This window comes from Podarcis gaigeae (genome assembly GCF_964106915.1).
Source record: "Podarcis gaigeae genome assembly, chromosome: 3".
NCBI lineage: Eukaryota > Metazoa > Chordata > Lepidosauria > Squamata > Lacertidae > Podarcis > Podarcis gaigeae.
In genome coordinates, this window is record NC_139680.1 from 5,433,322 (window position 1) to 5,452,446 (window position 19,125).

Here is a 19,125-nt window from a genome sequence, read left to right on the forward strand (position 1 = left end):
GTGTAATTTTTCCATTTTAGACTATGAGTAAATACATTAAAGATGTTCAACTCAGAACCATATATGTCAGCAGAAAACAACACTTTATGTTAACCTTGATTTCAGACCTCCACAAGTGTTCGCCAGAAATGCTGCCTTCCATGTATGCAGTCATATAATACTCTTGCAGGTTAAGCACTGGCTGAGCAGTTAAGCACCACGATTAGCATCAGAGAAGAAGGAGCTGGATTGCCAAGCCTCCCCAACCTCTTCTGTTAGCTGGTAGATGGAGGACAACAGCTGTGTCTATGGAGAAGCTAGATGTTTTGGGGTCTTGATGCTGAGCCCCTCCATCTTAGGTTCGGGTTGTATACTTGTGTAAATAAACCCTATATTATCATGATGGCATAGTCTGGAAGACCTGGAATCTCTCACTACTTAGCAATTGTGTTGATGTGCAATGATGGGTCCTGTCAGGTTTTCATCTTTATCTTTGCACTTGAAATTTTCTCACTCCATTCATTTTAACCAGTTCATACTCTTTGCAACCCAGGAAGAGAAGAACAAAACAAATGCATATTTCCACAACAAAAACTTTAAAACTGTTGTGGCTGACTTATTTGGTGCTGGCATGGAGACCACTTCTACCACACTGCGCTGGGGACTGTTACTAATGATGAAATATCCTGAAATTCAGAGTGAGTGCTTTTAATTGTTTTGGCTCGCATTATTCTGAGATATCTTAATTCCAGTTATATGTAACTGTGTGTGTGTGTGCGCGTGTGTGTCACAACAATTATTCAATCCTAAATTAAACATTTCAATCTGGACTCCCTTCTCCCTTTCCGAAAAGCTGTACGCTGGCTCCCTTGGCCAATAAAGCGAGATGAGCACTGCAACCCCAGAGTCATCCACGACTGGACCTAATGGTTAGGGGTCCCTTTACATTTACCATCTATAAAACATTTTCAAATAGTTTCCCCTTAAACTATAAAATGCTGCAAATGTTATATCCACATTCCATTAACTTTCCCATACATCCATTTTTATATTATTAACAATATCTATTGCCCAGTGTATCATTGAAGATTTCACTTGTTCATCCTTTGTCTCCCATTCCAATAACATCTTAGACATTTTAGATATCACTTTAACATTACAGTTTAACAGGTCTCTTTCCAGTTGTGATGCTTGTTCCCCAACCCCGCCACTTCATATCCTTTTTAAATACTTCATTCAAATGATGATATTGTAACCATGTTGCTAACTTCTCTAATAAAACCTTAAATTATTTTACTTTAAACTCTCCAAAGGTGAAATCCATAGTGGTGTTTTGGTCTCCAACAGGTTTCTGTTTTCAGTGTTTCTGTTTTAAATATTTAAAACACTTTTCCACTCTATTTCTTGGCTTGTTATCATTGAATATTGAATTTGCAACATCTTGACATCCTGTTTCACTATCTCTTTTCGAGGGGAATTTAGTAATTCTTTCGCTTTCCCTCTTATTTCTTGTAAAATGTCATGTTTTTTCTGCTCTCATATTTCTTTGGTATGCGCTTTGCTATGTAAAAAAACCCCCTATATTTCCATTTTAATCACACCCCATACCACCTTTAAATCTATCTCTTGGTTTAAATTAATTTCAAAATAATCCTTTAAATTTTTGCCCCTTTTTCTAATATTTCTTGATTTAATAAATTTTATAATTTAATAATTTTTCATTTAGTCTCCATCTCATCGGGGAACTTGTCCCTGTTCTTAATTCCACAGTTATAGAGTTGTGGTCTTATATGTTATTGATAGAATTTCCACCCTCTTTACCTTAGTATAAAAATCTTTACAAGTTCATACAGGGGTTTTTTCCAGCTTGCAGAATAATTTGCAGTCGAATAAAATGTACTGTGGGTGTTTTTCTCTCCAAATGTCAATTAAAATATCAGTCATGCTAAAAAAGGCATTCAGGAGCTTGGCTTCTTTTGTTTCATTTTTTCTTATACTCCTGTCCCAATCTAGGGAGGCTACACCATTCACATTGCGCATCAAAATCACCTTTTCATTCAAATGTTCAAATAATATTTTTAGCCTCTAATGAAAATCTGGTGTATTTTCCCATTAACAATATTCTTCCTTGTTCATCTTTGAATAATTGTTTTGGGTCCAACTCTGCTTTTATACACAATACAACTTCTCTCTTTTTTGTTATATCAGAAGGTACAAAGTTCTTTCCCAACCTTTTATTTAAGTTTTATTTATCCAAGTTTAACTTCTTTACAAGATGTTCAATTTTATTCCGTTTAGTCTTATTATTTAGCCTATTTACATTCCAAGTTAGAATTTTCAAAGCCATCTTGTTCCATATTTATTTCTCTTTCACCTCCACCTCTGTTGAATCTTCCTCTTCCTATCCGGCTTTCTGTCCAAATGTTCTTTCTCTAGCTAACTTTCCCCCATATTTTCTCCAAAATTTGTCTTGCCTTTATATGTAAAAGATACCACCTCAAGATAATCCCAGCAGTGATATTTCAATAATCATCCTGGATGAATTTATCTCCATCAGTATATCAGGTTATTGGCTAAAATGTTTGTTTGTCCTGTTTTAAAATACCTTTGCCTAGAGATTAAATTTGTGAGCCTAGGGAAATGGAGAACCAGTTTATGGCAGTTTTATGCTTCAAGTATTAATATCTTAAGAGACCAAGGTCAAGGAGATAATCTTGGCAGAAAAATTAATGCTTTTTTTTTAATTCCCCCTAGTAAAGGTCCAAGAAGAAATTGCAAATGTTGTTGGATCTTCTCAGCCAAGGATTGAACACCGAACAAAAATGCCTTATACAGATGCCGTGGTCCATGAGATCCAGAGGTTTGCCAATATCGTCCCAACCAACATGCCACATGCCACGACTACAGATGTTACCCTTAATGGCTACTTCATTCCAAAGGTGATCCATTTCACTGAACTGCTGCCCACTAGTTACAATATATTTTAAGGCTTTCCTGGGAGTAAGCCCCTTGGACTTCAGTGTGGCTGACATCTGTGCAGACTTGTATAGGATTGCACTGCAAGCATGCAATCTACCCATCAGAAGCTGTCAGGCATCAGCTTCAACCCATTAAACAGATATCAATGGGAAGGAGAACAAGGTTGCAAAACAAACCATTTCTGGTGGGAGATCATGACTTATACGTTAAATTTTGTCAAACTAAATACATTTTTCGAATGAACTCAAATCTCATTTCTCCTGCACTGAATATTAATTGTACCGGAGGCATATGCTTTATATTAAAATATCTCTTGCTTTGCCTTTGCAGGGGACTCACATCATACCATTGCTGTCCTCTGTGCTGCATGATGAATCTCAATGGGAGAAACCACATAAATTCTATCCTGAGCATTTTCTTAATTCTGAAGGAAAATTCGTAAAGAGAGATGCTTTCATGCCTTTCTCTGCAGGTAACTTTTTTCTTTTTAATTTTGTGGGTATCTGCATAGTGTGTGCTTAGTCAATTGGATTTTGACATGCCTGGAATGTAGCTTATTGTGCAAAGGTAAGGTTCACATCAGTTGCTGTGGCCATTTCTGCCACCAGATCTGGCCACCATTGGGGTGTGGCCCCTGCAATATTGCTCACCAGGGAATGTGGCCCTCAGGCTGAAAAATATTCCGCTTCCCCCCAGTTTTCAGCATTGCAGTATGGCTCATATTTGGAGTTCATAATTCTTTTAACATGGACACCATTAGCTGTTTTTTTATTGCTGCATTTTAGTCTGCTTTGAAGTACAGTGGTACCTCAGTTTATGAACTTAATCTGTTTCAGAAATCTGTTCTTAAACCGAAACTGTTCTTAAACTGAGGTGCTCTTTCCATAATGAGGCCTTTCGCCACCGGTGCCCTTCCACTGTTCAGATTCTGTTCTTAGACCGAGGTAACGTTTGCAAACCAGGACACTACTTCCGGTTTTGCGGAGTTCGTAAACCAAATCGCTCGTAAACAGGGCTGTTCTTAAACCGAGGTACCACTGTATTTGGGGTGTTATTAAGCTACCCATAAACCTGGTTTCTCTGCTTCCTGTGATTTGTTACAGGTCGGAGAGCATGTGTAGGTGAGACTCTTGCCAAAATGGAGCTCTTCCTCTTCTTCACAAGTCTGCTGCAGAGATTCACCTTCCAGCCACCCCCTGGAACATCTCAAGAAGACCTGGACCTTACTCCTGCTGTTGGGCTTACAACACCTCCCATGCCCCACCAAATCTGCGCTCTGCCACGTTTCTAAGACTCACAAGCTCCTGGGTTGCTTTGTCCTACACTCGAGTAGGACCCTGGTAGAGTCACATGTCTGACTGGCATGTTCTCTCCCTCCTGGTCGTTCGTTCAGGAGCTTCAAAGGCTTTCTTCAGCCTGAGCATCACAGCAACCGATGCCAACAGACATTGGCACACTTAGGGATCCACAGAGTCTTCACAGCTTGCGTAACAGACCTCAGCAACTCAGCATTTTGGCTAATCTACTTTATTTACATATAAACACACACGGAGCACTGCAACATGGTTCCCTCTCTCTCTAGCACAAGACAGCAAAGAGAAAGAGCAAAGGACAATAGTCCCACTTCACAAAACAAAGTAACACAAACATTCTATCTCTGTCACTTCCTGCTTTGTGGAGTGAAAACATACACTTTCATGTGAAAGACAACAATACCATGACTGCAATCATGGAGCAGGAATTCTAACATTCTTAGCCTACCTGTTTTAGCAATGCGAGCCTTTTTTAAACACCCCTGTTCAACAAGGGTATTTGGGTTGAGTAGCCTACTGGTGGAATTGCTCCATGCTTAGTCACAAACATGAAGTGTTCCCCATTACCTGCCATACTGCCAAATCCCATGAAACTAGGATTGGAGCATCAGAGACTTTCTCCTTCTGGCTTAGAATTCTGCTTCTGGCTTAGTTCAGTGGCTTTCTGCTTCTGGCTTAGAATTAAACAACCATCTTCCATCTTCTCTCTGTATCTGAATGAGCTTTCTCTGAGAGTCTGGGTAGCTTAAGGCTTCCCTCATCAACGGAATTCTGACTGGTCATATGAAAAATGAAAATGGTGGAAATGTGTCAAAACCAAAATCTCCACAAGAGGAAAAACTCAAAACCTTCTCTGCCTAGCTACTGCTCTGAGAGGGAAGAGGGAGCTAATCCCTTTCACACTGGTGTCAGTGGAAGTCTCCATGGTCTCACCAGGAAATAGAAAAAATGTCTAGTTCGAATGTCTCTTCTCTCTTAAAAAAATCCAGCCACACTTTGATTTTTGTCTTAACAGGGCCCCATAAACTTTGTAAGAATGGATTTAGGCACTATGAGAGGATGCACTGCTTAGTTATTATCCTTCCTTGCTCACATTGTTGCATGTCATATGCTCTAATGTATAGAAAGATATACCCTAATGCCACCATGTTAAACAGTTTCAAAACGAAAATGAATAAAAACTATGCTATAAAGAAAATATGTGTGAGTGTTTCCGCAGACTTGACATCTTTCCGCAGGGCCTGCAAGACGGAGCTGTTCTGCCAGGCCTTTGGTCGGGGTTCAGTCTGACTCCTCTCCCCTTTCATAAGAACTTACATGAAAGTAGCCTCCCAGTTTTCTCACAGGCCCATATAAGTTCAGCACAAACAGTTGAGCCTGGTGAGCATTTAAGGTCCCCAACCCTAATCTGCGGGTTGCCATCCGATTGGATTTTATTCTGATCCTGATTTGATTTGAGGATGTATATTAATTGATTGTCTGATTTTATGTTAATGTATTATACATTTGATGTTAGCCACTCTGAGCCCGGCTTTGGTTGGGGAGGGTGGGATATAAATAAAATTTATTATTATTATTATTATTATTATTATTATTATTATTATTATTATTATTATTATCATCATCATCATCATCATCATTATTATTATTATTGAATGGGAGGATGTTCAGGAGATACTGGACACTTTCAAACTAAATGCAGTTGTTCCTAATTAAAGTTGAATAATTTCATCTGCAACTTATTTCACAATGCTGCCCTTCACTCCCATTATAACAGATTAATTTTACACATAATCTGGGTGACAGGTCTGCAAGCAGGTTCAAGAGAGTTTGAATTTGCTCCTAAAAGCAATAGTTTGAGGAAGTGGGCACCACTCACTTGAGTAAACATTAAGCTGAAAGGCAAATGGTCCAATGTACAGCTTTGAATAGTCGAGGAGAAGAAAACGGGACACTTTTTACTGGATGGTTTAATGATTTGCTCGAAACAGTACCTAGCACAATATATATGTTGCTCACTGCAGTTGCAAGACATTGTCCTTGACCAAACTACCCTGTAGCTTTCATTATAACCATTGCAAAACAAATTGCTTGCTGAAACAAAATGGATTGGATGGAGCCGATTCCAGCGTTGTTCCTCTTTATCCTTATGATTTCCTTTGTTTTGAAACTGGGCACTTTCTGGAACAAGAGCTCCCAAAATCTTCCACCAGGACCGAGGCCTTTACCTCTCATTGGGAATCTCCACATCATGGATCTCAAGACACCTTACAGAACCATGTTAAAGGTAAAGCTTCTGGTTCTTCCCATGCAAAAGCTAAAGGGTACTGGGACAGCCCAGTCAGCAGAAAGGGGTAATAATAATAATAATAATATTTTTTGTTCTTTTAAACCCTATAAATCTCATCTTCCTTTTGTGTGCTAAAGAACCTCCTCTTAGCTTTCCCAATAAATAGTCATAGGACCAAGTTGCAATTTATAACTGGTAATTTGAACAAGATGTCTGGTGTCAAATCATGTTTGTCTCCATTTTCAAGGATGCAAAATTGCAACGTTCTCCTTCAGCCTATTTTTCTAGATTTGAGAGGTGCCATTAAAGGTATAATCACATTCATCCTTATAAGTGACTATTCTGTTCTGGTTTTCTGAGCATTCCTAGCAAATATTTGTGCTGCTGCAACTGAATAACAATAATAAGTTAATAATAATTTATTATTTATACCCCGTCCATCTGTCTGGGTATCCCCAGCCACTCTGGGCGGCTCCCAACAGATTAAAAACACGATAAAGTATCAAACATTGAAAACTTCCCTAAAAAGGACTGCCTTCAGGTGTGTCTTCTAGAAGTCAGATAGTTGTTTATTTCCTTGACATCTGATGGGAGGGTGTTCCACAGGGCAGGTGCCACTACCGAGAACACGCTCTGTATGTTTCCCTGTAACCTCATTTCTCGCAGTGAGGGAACTGCCAGAAGTCCCTCGGCCCTGGACCTTGGATGATGGGAGTGGAGACATTTCTTTAGGTATACTGGGCTGAGGATGTTTAGCGCTTTACAGGTCAGCACCAACACTTTGAATTGTGCTCAGAAACGTACTGGGAAGCCAATCTAGGTCTTTCAGAACTGGTGTTATATAGTAGTTACAGTCACCAGTCTAGCTGCTACATTCTGGATCAGTTGCAGTTTCTGGGTCACCTTCAAAAGTAGCCCCACGTACAGCGTGTTGCAGTAGTCAAAGTGGGAGATAATCAGAGCATGCACCACTCTGGTGAGACAGTCTGCCGGCAGGTAGGGTCTCAGCCTGTGTACCAGATGGAGCTGGTAGATAGCTGCCCTGGACAGAGAATTGACTTGCGCCCCCATGGACAGCTGTGAGTCCAAAATGACTCCCATGCTGCACACCTGGTCCTTCAGGGCCACAGCTGCCCCATTCAGGACCAGAAACTCCCCCACACCTGCCCGCCCCCTGTCTCCCCAAAACAGTACTTCTGTTTTGTCAGGATTCAACCTCAACCTCAATCTGTCAGCTGCCATCCAACCACCTCCCAACATTCACACAGGACCTTCAACGCTTTCACTGGTTCTGATTTAAAAGAGAGGTAGAGCAGGTTATCATCCACATACCGATGAACACCCAGCCCAAACCCCCTGAAGATCCCTCACAGAGGCTTCATATAGATGTTAAAAAGCATGGGGGAGAGGACAGAACCCTTTGGTGAGAGGTGAGAGCCCAGGATTCTGAACACTTATCCCCAAACACCACTTTCTGGACACAGTCCAGGAGGAAGGAGCAAAACCACTGCATAACAGTGCCCACAGCGTCCAGCCCCTCTAGACGTCCAGAAGGATGTTATGGTCGATGGTATCAAAAGCTGCTGAGAGATCCAGAACTGGGAAACAGCTTTCACCTTTGTCCTCTGACGGAGATATTAACCAGCACGACCACGGCAGTTTCAGTCTCATGATAAGGCCAGAATCCCGATTGGAAGAGATCCAAGTGGGCTGCATCCTCCAGGCGTGCTTGGAGCTGTTCAGCAACCACCTTGCCCAAAAATGGAAGATTTGAGACTGAGTGATAGTTGGCCATATTGGCTGGGTTCAAATATTTATTTTTTAATAAGCAGTTTTATAACCACCACTTTCAGTGGGTCTGGGAAGGCTCCTTAACAGAGGGAAGCATTCACCACCCCACAGAGCTTTTATGAGCTAGGATGGGCAAGGATGCAGGAGACAGGTGGTCAGTTTCACTCGTCCAAGCAGCCTGTCCACATCCTCAGAGGTAACACATTGGAATTCCAGAATTCCAGCACTCTCCCGCCCCGGCTCTGCTCCCATGGTGGAGTCTACTGAACTGGATGAAAGGGCTGAGCTGCTGTATCATGAGTCCAGCAACTGTTGCTGCTACAGCTATTAGTAGCAAATGTCTTGAAGAGCATTGAGGCATAGACAATACTCTTTTAATTTATCATTATGTTATTTGGATTCTGTTTTGCATGGTGATTTGCAAAGATACAAAAAGGGAATTCATTCCACAAAATTACTATTCTTAAGTCATATGTTTTCAGCTCGGCCCAAGGCACAATGACATGGAAGTAATTTCTACCAACTTCTATAGTAGTTTGGATTTTGTATTTGATATCCTGCTTTATGATTACCCTAAGGAGTTTCAAAGAAGCTCACAATCTCCTTTCCCCTCCTTCCCCACAACAAACACTCTGTGAGGTGAGTAAGGCTGAGAGACTTCAGAGAAGTATGACTAGCCCAATAGTAGTTATTGGGGAAAAACTGATACTAGTCTAATGGTCAAACTCTGCTACTAGATTCTGTGGAATGGCCTTTTCTCTTAGGTAAATGTGCAAGCTAATGCAGTCTTGGTTCTGTCAGAGATTATTTACATTAATATATTCTTTGGGTATACCAGAACTCTCTTTCTCACTTTTTCTCCTGTTGAATTCCAGTTGTCAAAGCAGTATGGCCCTGTCTTCAGCATCCAAATGGGACCCCAGAAAGCTGTGGTGTTGACAGGATATGAGACAGTAAAGGAGGCTCTGGTTAATCAGGCGGACGCATTTGCAGACAGGCCCATCGTTCCAATGTTTCAAGAGTTTGGACAAGGCTTTGGTGAGGCACTTCCTTTCTATTCGAACTGGTAATGCCTGCAAACACACACTGCTCCCACCAGGTGAACACAATCTGTTCCCAAGAAATGGTTTGTAAGATGAGCGTTTGCAAAGCAAGTCAACATCCATTGTTTCCTGTGAGGGAAATCCTTGTGACTTTTTCAACCCACCTCAGTGCCTTTGACATTGACAGAGTATCTGCAGGCATTAGGCTGAGAATGTGTCACAAAAAGTGTCACCTGTGGATTTTTGCAGATCAAGCTAAAATTTTAAAAAGAGTAGACCAGACCAACTTTTTTTGGTGCTGACTTTCAGTGGATAAGTGGTGCTCTGTTGAAGAAACAAAAATGGAGACCAGTTAAAGCAAACCTTTCCCATTCCTGCTTTCTTCCCAACAGTCATATTGTAGAGCTGGGGGAGAATGGGACAGGAGAATGTACCGTATTTTTCCTTCTATAACACGCAGATTTTTTCTTCTAAAAAGGAAGGGGAAATGTCTGTGCGTGTTATAGAGCGAATGTGTGGTCCCTGGAGCCGAAAAATCATGCAAAAATCAAATCGCGGCGCTGCACGCTGCACGGAGAAGCGAAACCTGAAAAGAGGAAGCAGCTGCTTTCCTGCATTCTGCCTCAGGGTCTTACTGCCCACCCCCCTCTGTTTCGTTGCTGTGTTTGCTGAAACGGAACAAAGAGCAGGGAAAGCCCCTCCCCTCCAGGCAAGCTCCGGTGCTGCTGCGGGAGAGGGAGAGAGAGGGGGGAAGGGAGAGAGAGAGGGGGGAGGGGGAGGGAGAGAGAGAGGGGGAGGGAGAGAGAGAGGGGGAGGGAGGGAGGGAGGGAGGGAGGGAGGGAGAGAGAGAGAGAGAGAGAGAGAGAGAGAGATGGCTGGCTTGGGTGGGGGGAAACTTTTGCCTTTCTTTCCTCCCTCCCGTTAAATCCCTCTCCTGCATTCTTAGCCAGCTGCTTCTCTGCACACCCCTCTAATGCCCCTTCTTTGTTTTTCCTTCGCTCCCCACTTAAAATGTGGTTACAAAGCATGGATCCTCAGGATCTTTGCATTGGGTCACCCCAAATTCACCATCAGATCACATAGCATGTCCATGGCTACAGCCTGCACCAAAAAAATCACGCACCCACTGTTGCCTGGGGCTGCAATGGTGCAAAAATGTGGTTAAAAAGCATGGATCCACAGGGATTCTCAGGATCCTTGCATTGGGTCACCCCAAATTCACCATCAGATCACATAGCATGTCCATGGCTACAGCCTGCACCAAAAAAATCACGCACCCACTGTTGCCTGGGGCTGCAATGGTGCAAAAATGTGGTTAAAAAGCATGGATCCACAGGAATTCTCAGGATTTTGGCATTGGGTCACCCCAAATTCACCATCAGATCACATAGCATGTCCATGGCTACAGCCTGCCCCCCCCCAAAATCACGCACCCACTGTTGCCTGGGGCTGCAATGGTGCAAAAACGTGGTTACAAACCATGGATGCACAGGGATTCTCAGGATTTTTGCATTGGGTCAGCCCAAATTCACCATCAGATCACATGTCTGTGGCCACAGCATGAAGCACAAAAATGATACATCCACTGTTTCATTCAGAATGTTTTTTCCCTTGTTTTCCTCCTCTAAAAACGATGTGCGTGTTATGGTCAGGTGCGTGTTATAGAGCGAAAAATACGGTAATAGTTGTCACATTTGAATTGTGAATGATTGTCACATGGAAAAGTAATGCCACACACCAAGGGGAAACTGACCATTATCTGGCCCAGCCTATACAGAGAGGAAAAATGAAGGAGGCATAATGTCTGCCCATGGAATACAAATAACAAGCTGAGTTCTGCTGTGACGCCTGACATGTACAAACCACCCTCTACTCTACCCTACACTTTGTAATGGAAAATATTGATCAATGTGTTCTCAGGTCATGGTCTGATGACTCATCTGCCAGCTGCTTTGTCAAAGCTCAGAAGTCTGAGTCTGAATGGGAGAACATCTGGGATCCATTGTCAGTTCCACGGAAGAAATGCAGAACATAATTTATTGATTCAATGGCCATGCAAACATGAAACCTTTTTTCCTGTCTCTTCAGGTTTAACTCTGTCTAATGGTGAAAACTGGAAAGTAATGCGGCGGTTTGCTTTAAGCACATTGCGGGACTATGGAATGGGAAAGAAGACCATAGAGGACAGAATTCTTGAGGAATGCAGTGTCCTGATCAAGAAATTTGAATCTTACGAAGGTGGGTTGCTGTTTTCCTCTGGTGCATAGCTACACAACCGTTGTTTAAAGGTGCCAAGGCTATTGTGTTACATATTCCTAACTTCCAGAAGCACAGCTCCCAGGGTTCCTAACTATTCTTCTGTTCCTGTAATGTGCAGATTGTATTGCAATAACTCCTGTGACTTCCAAGCATTTCTTAGCCCAGCTATGGCCACATCCAGCAGCACTTAGGATCAGTTTCTTTTATAAATGAGGTCTACACATACGTAAGCTGCCAGTGGGGACTTAAGACAACATGAACAGACTTAAAAACAATGCTCTTTCTATACTTTGAATTTCTGTGGGGATGTTCAGGGAGGCAGGAGGGGATATATTGTTTAATTGTATCCTCCCTAACTTGCGTTAGCAAGTTCTATATCTTAGCAGAGTTTAAACGCATAGCGGTTTGCTTGTTGCAGGCTCGCTCTCTAAGTAGGATTCCTGGTAAGATCCCTTCTTTTCCCTCTTAAAAAGAATAGACACGACAATCTTATTAAAGTCAATATAAAAGTAGTTTACTCACATTCATTCAGTTCATGGATGGATGGATCCCTCAAGGCAGACTTAGGTTACAAAAGTATATATACATGTGGAACTATCCCATAAGGGAGTTAGTCCCACTTCTACTAACATGTAGAAAAATGGAGGAGGAGGAGGAGGAGGAGGAGGAGGAGGAGGAGGAGGAGGAGGAGGAGGAGAAGAAGAAGAAGAAGAAGAAGAAGAAGAAGAAGAAGAAAAGAAGAAGAAAAGAAGGAGGTGTGCTCCCCTAACCCAGATTAGGCCACACCCACATCTAGTCACATGCAGAGGAAGTTTGCAGAGGAAACACAAATTTTTCTCCTGGCTGGTAGAAAGCATCCACTAGCATGTCCATTCTAGGAATGTTGTACTCGACTCCTGTGTGTTTTACATCCCACATTTTAAAAAGAATATTTTTGCTTAACTGTCATAATTATTTCTAGGAAACCCATTTGAGACCACCACAATTATGAATGCAGCTGTTGCCAATATTATAGTGGCCATACTACTAGACAAGCGATTTGATTATGAAGATCCCACATACATAAAACTTCTGAAGTTGGTCAATGAAAATGTCCGGCTTTTCGGAAGCTCTTCAGTCCTGGTAATATATTCTTTTCCAATAAAACAAACAGTTGATTGTAATGACATTATATGCAAAGTGGGCAGGGCTACATGTTTATTGTATATTGTTCAGGATTCACTACAAAACACAGAATGATATCTTGAGAAACCAGGTGGTGATTTGAAATATTTAGAAAACTCACACGGCACAGTCATCCCGTAACTATAATAAAGTCTCTTTTGCACACACGCTTTCTGGCCTCACTGCCATCGGGACTCCAAGGACAAGGAAGAACAAGTGATAGTTGGTTCCACGATGGCTCAGAAGTGGCCTCCAAGGGCAGATCTCCCTCTCTGAAGGCGAACCTCCAGAGGAGACCCTTCATAGCCTATTATTCTGGGGTTGCACATAAATTATGCTATGCTGAGTTACCCCATCCCCCATTCCAAATGCCATTCAATAGTTTTGTATTGTATTTAGGCAACCATGCTCTGAGAGACACAGTTGAGAGAACTGTACTGAGCTTTCCTAATGTCTCTTTTTCTTTTTTCACATGTTTATCCTTTCAGCTGTATAACATGTTTCCTGCTCTTGGTTCTCTTTTGGGGGCTCGTAAGACTATCATTCAAAACAGAGATGAGGTTTTTGCCTTCATAAATGCCACCTTCATAAAACACCTCAGAGATCTGGATGAAAATGACCAGAGGAGCTTTATTGACTCATTTCTTATCCGACAGCAAGAGGTAATGGAGTCTTATAAATTGGCCCAGAATAAACGTTGACATTTTCAATTCATTTTTTGAGGGCATATTCGCAAGTGAATGTATAAGGAATAGTCAGGAAGTCTCACTTCAGAAGGGACCAACCTGGCATATTTCCTACCATTTCCCAATAGTCAGCCATTGTTCATGTGTTACAGAAGTTGCCTCTGCAGGGTCAATGGTTGCATGCTCAACAGCATTTCTGGGGGGAAATCCCTGATCAAGAAAAGATGACAGTTGGGGTGTATGAGTTTTCAGGGGTGGAATTATGGCAGATAGACCATTGGCTTATGAGAGGTAATGGTTGCCTGACTCCCTTTTGATACAAGGGGGATGGGAAAATGCCTCGTGTGCTTAGAAGAAGGCGTTCTTCACACCGGAGGAGATAGGAAACTTTGTGGGTGGAGAGGCATCTCGGAGCAAGGAAAAAACATTGGCCCATGCACTGCGCTTGTTGTTGTTGTTGGTGGTGGTGTTTAGACGTTTAGTTGTTTAGTCGTGTCCGACTCTCTGTGACCCCCTGGACCAGAGCACGCCAGGCACTCCTGTCTTCCACTGCCTCCCGCAGTTTGGACAGACTCATGTTCATAGCTTCGAGAACACTGTCCAACCATCTCATCCTCTGTCATCCCCTTCTTCTTGTGCCCTCACTCTTTCCCAAATCAGGGTCTTTTCCAGGGAGTCTTCTCATGATGCAGCCAAAGTATTGGAACCTCAGCTTCACTATCTGTCCTTCTAGTGATCACTCAGGGCTGATTTCCTTCAGAATGGAGAGGTTTGATCTTCTTGCAGTCCATGGGACTCTCAAGAATCTCCTCCAGCACCAGAATTCAAAAGCATCCATTCTTCAGCGATCAGCCTTCTTGATGGTCCAGCTCTCACTTCTATACATCACTAATGGTGATAGCTTTAACTATACAGTGGTACCTTGGGTTACAGACGCTTCAGGTTTCAGACGCTCAGGTTACAGACTCTGCTAACCCAGAAATAGTATCTCGGGTTAAGAACTATTGGTGTTACTCTTCCTGTTGGAAAGTGTGGCAGAAGTGAGTTGCAATCTCCAAAATATGAAGGGCACCACATTGTCTATCGCAATTTAATGAAACATTTCCAGATGAATATGTGGTATTTCAGTGTTATTTTTCCATTTTAGACTATGAGTAAATACTTACTTACTTTATCAAACCTTTATTAGGCATTATGGAAATAAAACCTTAAAAGAGAAAATAACATATAAAAGCCTTGAAATATATATAAAAAGGCAGCAGTTTGCTAAATGCATATATATATATACATATAGAGTCAGTGGTTTTCCTTGTTATCCTGCTCCTTGGAGGACTGCTACCAAAAACTCGGCTACCCCCGCCGTTACCCTTTGGTCAACGTCGGATAGGTAGAAACCCGCACATTCAGCTTGCTGCGGTTCCAGACCACCCAAAAGAGGGGACAGCACGCGTTGACGGAGCGTACTGTACAATGGGCAATGAAGGAGAATATGCTCTACAGTGTCCGGGACATTCATAGAGCATCTGCAGAGTCTCTTGTTTCTAGGAATGTTTTGATATCTTCCCCTGACAAATGCTGAGGGAAAAACATTCAAACGGGCCAGCATAAAAGCCCTACGTTGGGCTGGGATTATTAGTTTAGTGACGTAATTGGCTCTGCTATCTAAGATATTTAATTCATAGAATATGGGGGAGCAAATTTTGTTTACAGCTGCCATAATATTTTGTCTCTCGACATCCTTTAGTCTAGTTAGGATATTATGGGAGATATATTGCTCACTAGAATTGTACAGGGGCTCCAGCTCGATGCCTAAAGATTCAATCTTTTTTTCGAGGTGCTGATACCATCTTGATTTATAGGAGTCTTTGAGCAAATCAGCGAGCAGACTTGATGGAGGGCAGCGAAAGTGGCAGCGTAACCAATACTTTATTGAGGTGGACCATGCCCAATATTCCATTGTGTGTATGCCTATTTCTGCACACATTGTTTCATATTTGATCATAGCTGGGAGTCCAAGAATACGTCTCAGAAAGCTAGAGTGAATCTTTTTTAAATCATTGTTATATGCTTGGACCCATAGCGGGATTCCATAGAATATCTGGGATTGCACTTTTGTTTGAAATATCTGATTTGCCGCAGGAATAAATTGATTACCTTTCTGATAATGAAAACGGGCAACTGCTGATGAGATGCACTTTGCCTGTTTTATGGCATTTGTGCGATGGGTTGCCCACCCTAAATTGCTCTGGAATAAGATTCCCAGATACCTATAGATTTTCACTTGTTGGATTTCTTGCCCTCTTATTTTCCATTTCTCTAATTTCCAACCATTCGAGAAGACCAAAATTTTTGTCTTCTCATAGTTTATAGAGAGTTTGTTACATTCGCAATAGAGGATCAGTGAAGATATAAGACGTTTCAGACCCAAGCTCGTTAAGGATAGTAGGACAGCATCGTCTGCGTATAGTAAGAGAGGAACTGGTTTCTGATTAAGTTTAGGGGCATGTGATTCTATTTTTTGAAGGTAATCTGGCAAGTCTGATAAAAATAAATTAAATAGAAAGGGGGCAAGAATACACCCTTGTTTTACCCCTTTCGAGATTGGGATGTCTGATGAGAGGTGACCTTTGATGTTAAGTTTGACTTGACAGGTATTGGAAGAGTGTAGATTTTGCATTAGAATCAATAGGCGCTGATCAATTTTTAATTCTGCGAGTTTCCTCCACAACTTTGGGCGGTCAATTGAGTCGAATGCACCACGAAAATCTACAAAAGCAGCGTATATCTTAGATTGCCTTTGGGATCTGTATTTTTCAACCAGATGCATAAGTATAAGACAGTGGTCTAGTGTGGAGCAACCTTTGGAGAAACCTATTTGTTCTTTCCCTGGTAAATTTAGATTTTTCATCCAGGTAAGGAGTTTAGATAAGAGGTGCTTAGCGTAGATTTTCCCTATCACTGATAGAAGACTTATCGGTCTATAATTCCTTGGTTCTTTTGGGTCGCCATTTTTAAAGATTGGAATAATTATTGATCTTAGCCATATCTCAGGTATGATCCCATATTTATCTATAAGCGTAAACAGTTGGGCTAAGGGTTCTGCCCACCAATCGATATAGGTCTTAAATAATTCTATTGGTAGACCGTCTGGCCCAGGAGATTTCCCCGATTTGAAATTTTTAACTATCTCTCTAATTTCCTCTTCCTCTACCCTTGGCCACTCCTGGAGTTTAATAATTTTATTTTTGGTGGTTTCATTTCCTTTAAGTTCACTGTGTAGATTGTTAAATACAGATGTAAAGTATTGGAACCATTTGGATTCTGCAATTGGTGGTAGAGTTAGTTGGTTTTCGGCTTTCAATCCTCCATACACTAGGTTCCAGAACGCTTTGTTGTTTTTGCTCTGAATTGAGTCAAATAATTGTAGCCATTTTTGGGTTGCGTATTTCTGTTTCTTTTCGGCCAGAATGTAATGATATTTTCTTTTTTCATCAAGATAAGAGGGCTCTAGTTTAGTGCGATTATTTTTAAATGTTTGGCGCAGTTTTCTTTTTAGCTTGAAACATTCATCATCAAACCAAGGGCTAGCGGTATGTTTAAGTACCCAAACTTTAGGTGGAGTACTAAGCTCTACAAACATTTGAAAGATTTCATTATAAATTTTCGGAATATCACTGTAGAAATTAGTGATCTTTAAGTTGGATAATACTTGTTTTCTCAGGTTGGCTGTAAGTTTTTGCCCCACTGCTACACTCATTTCCTGGGACCATTTTAATTGGGTCATTTGTTTGTATTGAGAAGGTTCTATGGTATTGTACTTAGTTATTTTGGTTTCGTCCTTTAAGTTAATAGACAACGATAATGGCTGGTGGTCGCTTTCAGTGCGCGTTCCAATTTTGAAGTCCATGATCGAATTTATAATATTATAAGGGACAAGAATATAGTCGATGACACTGCATCCTCGGGGGGAGAAGTATGTAAACTCCCCGCTTCTATCGCCTTTTGTTGAACCATTCACAATCTGCAAATTAAAGTTGTTACATAATTCAAGTAGGCGTAAGCCTTCGTTGTTAACAACCCTGTCTCTGGAGAATCGTCCTATTTTCAGGGCATGTGCGATATCATTATCAGTATTCCAATTTAGTTTGCTACATAGTTGTTCATTGTTGTTTCCTACTCTGGCATTAAAATCACCTGCTATTATCAGTGAGGCATTTGGGTATTTATCGGTCAGATTTTCTATATAAGAGGTTAGTTGTGACCAGTTTTCACTGCTGCTGTTGTTTTTGGTTGGGGGGATATAGACATTTACAAGTAGCAAAGAATCTTTGTTTTGGGTTAAAAGTAGAGCTTGTGCAAGTGGTAAGCATTCTTCTAGTTGCTTGATTTCAAACCCTAAGTTGTCTTTGATCATACAACAGAACCCTGCTTTCGGCCGGCCCTTCGTGTTTGTTTTCAATGCGGGTTTCGTATAGGAGGTGAAGCCATTGATTTTGATATCTCTAGTTGACCATGTTTCTTGTAGAAGTATTAATTCAAAGTCTTTAAAGAAGTTCATTAGGTCTGGGTCTCCGCCTTTGTTTCCCCACCCTGCGATATTCCAGGACAGCAAGCGTAGGGTCCGTTTTTGGGTTGGTGGCTGGTTGACAGCATTTAGTCATTCTAGTTCTGTTATTAAGTCTAGCGAGGGATTTTGTCTTGTGCAGATACAGCCGTTTGTCGCTGCTTTCGGTGGGGAACATAGTGGTGGATCTTTTAGATTCTTTTTTAAAGTGCGGGAAATTAAAATTTCCTCCCTTTCTTGATTTTCTTCCTTAACTGTTCCTTGTTCCTGAGAAATTTCTGTGGCTGGTGGGCTGTTATGGACAGTTGGACTGTTTTCAGTCTCTACTTCCATTTCTTTGGCCTCATTTGGTGTTGAGCTCAGTGCGTCAGGTCTGTTGGAGGTCATCTTTTGTTCGGCAATGTTAAGGTCCTTTGTAGTACTTAAAGTAGGGGTACCTATTTCGTTTGAAGCTAATATTTGATATCTCAGCCAGGAATTTGTGGTTTCATTACTGGAGTTTTTCCTTGCCATTTCATATTCTAAAGGCGGCTGGATTTGAAGCTCTGCATCTATACATTTGAAAGTTCCATTTGTAGCTCTCTTTTTGACTATGCATTTTGGGGAAAAAGCCGGTAAGTGTAAAGTTTGATTGTGTGTTGTTTCTACTGCATTTTGTTGACCCTGTTGGTGAATTTCGGTCAATCTGGCCTGGAGTTTCGTCAATTTACTGAGTATGTTTATTTGTTCTTTATCTGGTAGCTTGGTAAAGTTACTCAGCAGATCTTCTTCTTCTGGGACTGTCCAGTCTATTGTGTCAAGGGCGAGGTTGTTATTTGATGCTACAGTCGCATGGTTTGGGAGCTTGGATTTTTCTTGCGTGATTTTCCGGGTAACTGGCTGCGGTTTCTCCCATCTACTGGGTTCTTCCACGGGAGTAGGGCAGATGTCGGCTTCTGGTGGAATGGCCTTGTTCATCTTGTTCTGTCTTTTAGATGCAATCAATGGTCTGGGTGATATATCTTCAAAGTGTCGGCGCGGGATAATTCCTTTCTGGGCTAAATGAGCCTTTTCCCTT

General features: G+C 41.6%; 1 protein-coding gene across 1 annotated transcript in view; it reads left to right on the plus strand.

Moving 5' to 3' along the window:
* The window catches only part of LOC310841170 (uncharacterized protein), a 49,336-nt gene that overhangs the window by 16,607 nt on the left and 13,604 nt on the right, over positions 1-19,125 (plus strand). The window contains exons 6-14 of the mRNA XM_083731757.1: positions 533-677; positions 2,734-2,918; positions 3,289-3,430; positions 4,062-4,246; positions 6,373-6,558; positions 9,228-9,390; positions 11,484-11,633; positions 12,616-12,776; positions 13,307-13,480. Of these exons, the coding sequence (XP_083587883.1) occupies positions 533-677; positions 2,734-2,918; positions 3,289-3,430; positions 4,062-4,246; positions 6,373-6,558; positions 9,228-9,390; positions 11,484-11,633; positions 12,616-12,776; positions 13,307-13,480 (1,491 nt within the window). The remainder of the gene's footprint in view (positions 1-532; positions 678-2,733; positions 2,919-3,288; positions 3,431-4,061; positions 4,247-6,372; positions 6,559-9,227; positions 9,391-11,483; positions 11,634-12,615; positions 12,777-13,306; positions 13,481-19,125) is intronic.